Source organism: Gekko japonicus, unplaced genomic scaffold (genome assembly GCF_001447785.1).
Source record: "Gekko japonicus isolate JY-2015 unplaced genomic scaffold, Gekko_japonicus_V1.1 scaffold4237, whole genome shotgun sequence".
Classification (NCBI taxonomy): domain Eukaryota; kingdom Metazoa; phylum Chordata; class Lepidosauria; order Squamata; family Gekkonidae; genus Gekko; species Gekko japonicus.
The window spans coordinates 62,140-62,466 of NW_015164327.1; the positions used below are offsets into that span (position 1 = coordinate 62,140).

The 327-nt window shown below is 67.9% G+C and overlaps 1 protein-coding gene across 1 annotated transcript in view; it reads right to left on the minus strand.

Annotated features, from left to right (window-relative positions):
• LOC107108414 (CREB-binding protein-like) overlaps positions 1-327 on the minus strand; it is a gene marked incomplete at its 3' end in the record, with an annotated part of 60,285 nt that overhangs the window by 55,031 nt on the left and 4,927 nt on the right. The window contains exon 2 of the mRNA XM_015408842.1: positions 199-284. Coding sequence (XP_015264328.1) covers positions 199-284 — 86 coding nt within the window. The remainder of the gene's footprint in view (positions 1-198; positions 285-327) is intronic.

Below are 327 nucleotides of genomic sequence, written 5' to 3' on the forward strand. Positions count from 1 at the left end.
GAGGGGAGGGGGGAAGGGGAAGAAAGGGCCCACTGAGCCAAGCATCACGGGGGGGGGGGAGGGAGAGGTGCCGTGTAAAGTGTGGGGCTGTCACAGCCCTAGTATGTCTGAGGCCTCCCTGCCAGTGTTGTGCTTGCAGCCCTACGGGGCAGGGTAAAGAGGGGTGTGTGCGTGAGAGAGAGACCCTGGCCCACTCACAGTCCCGGAAGCACGGCGGAGAAAGACAGGTGCTGCTGCTGCTGCGGTGAGGCCGAGGCGGGCTGACAGCAAAGGCCTGGCGGGGCCTGGCGGGGCAGGAGGGGGGCCTCCAGGGGGAGAGCGGGGACC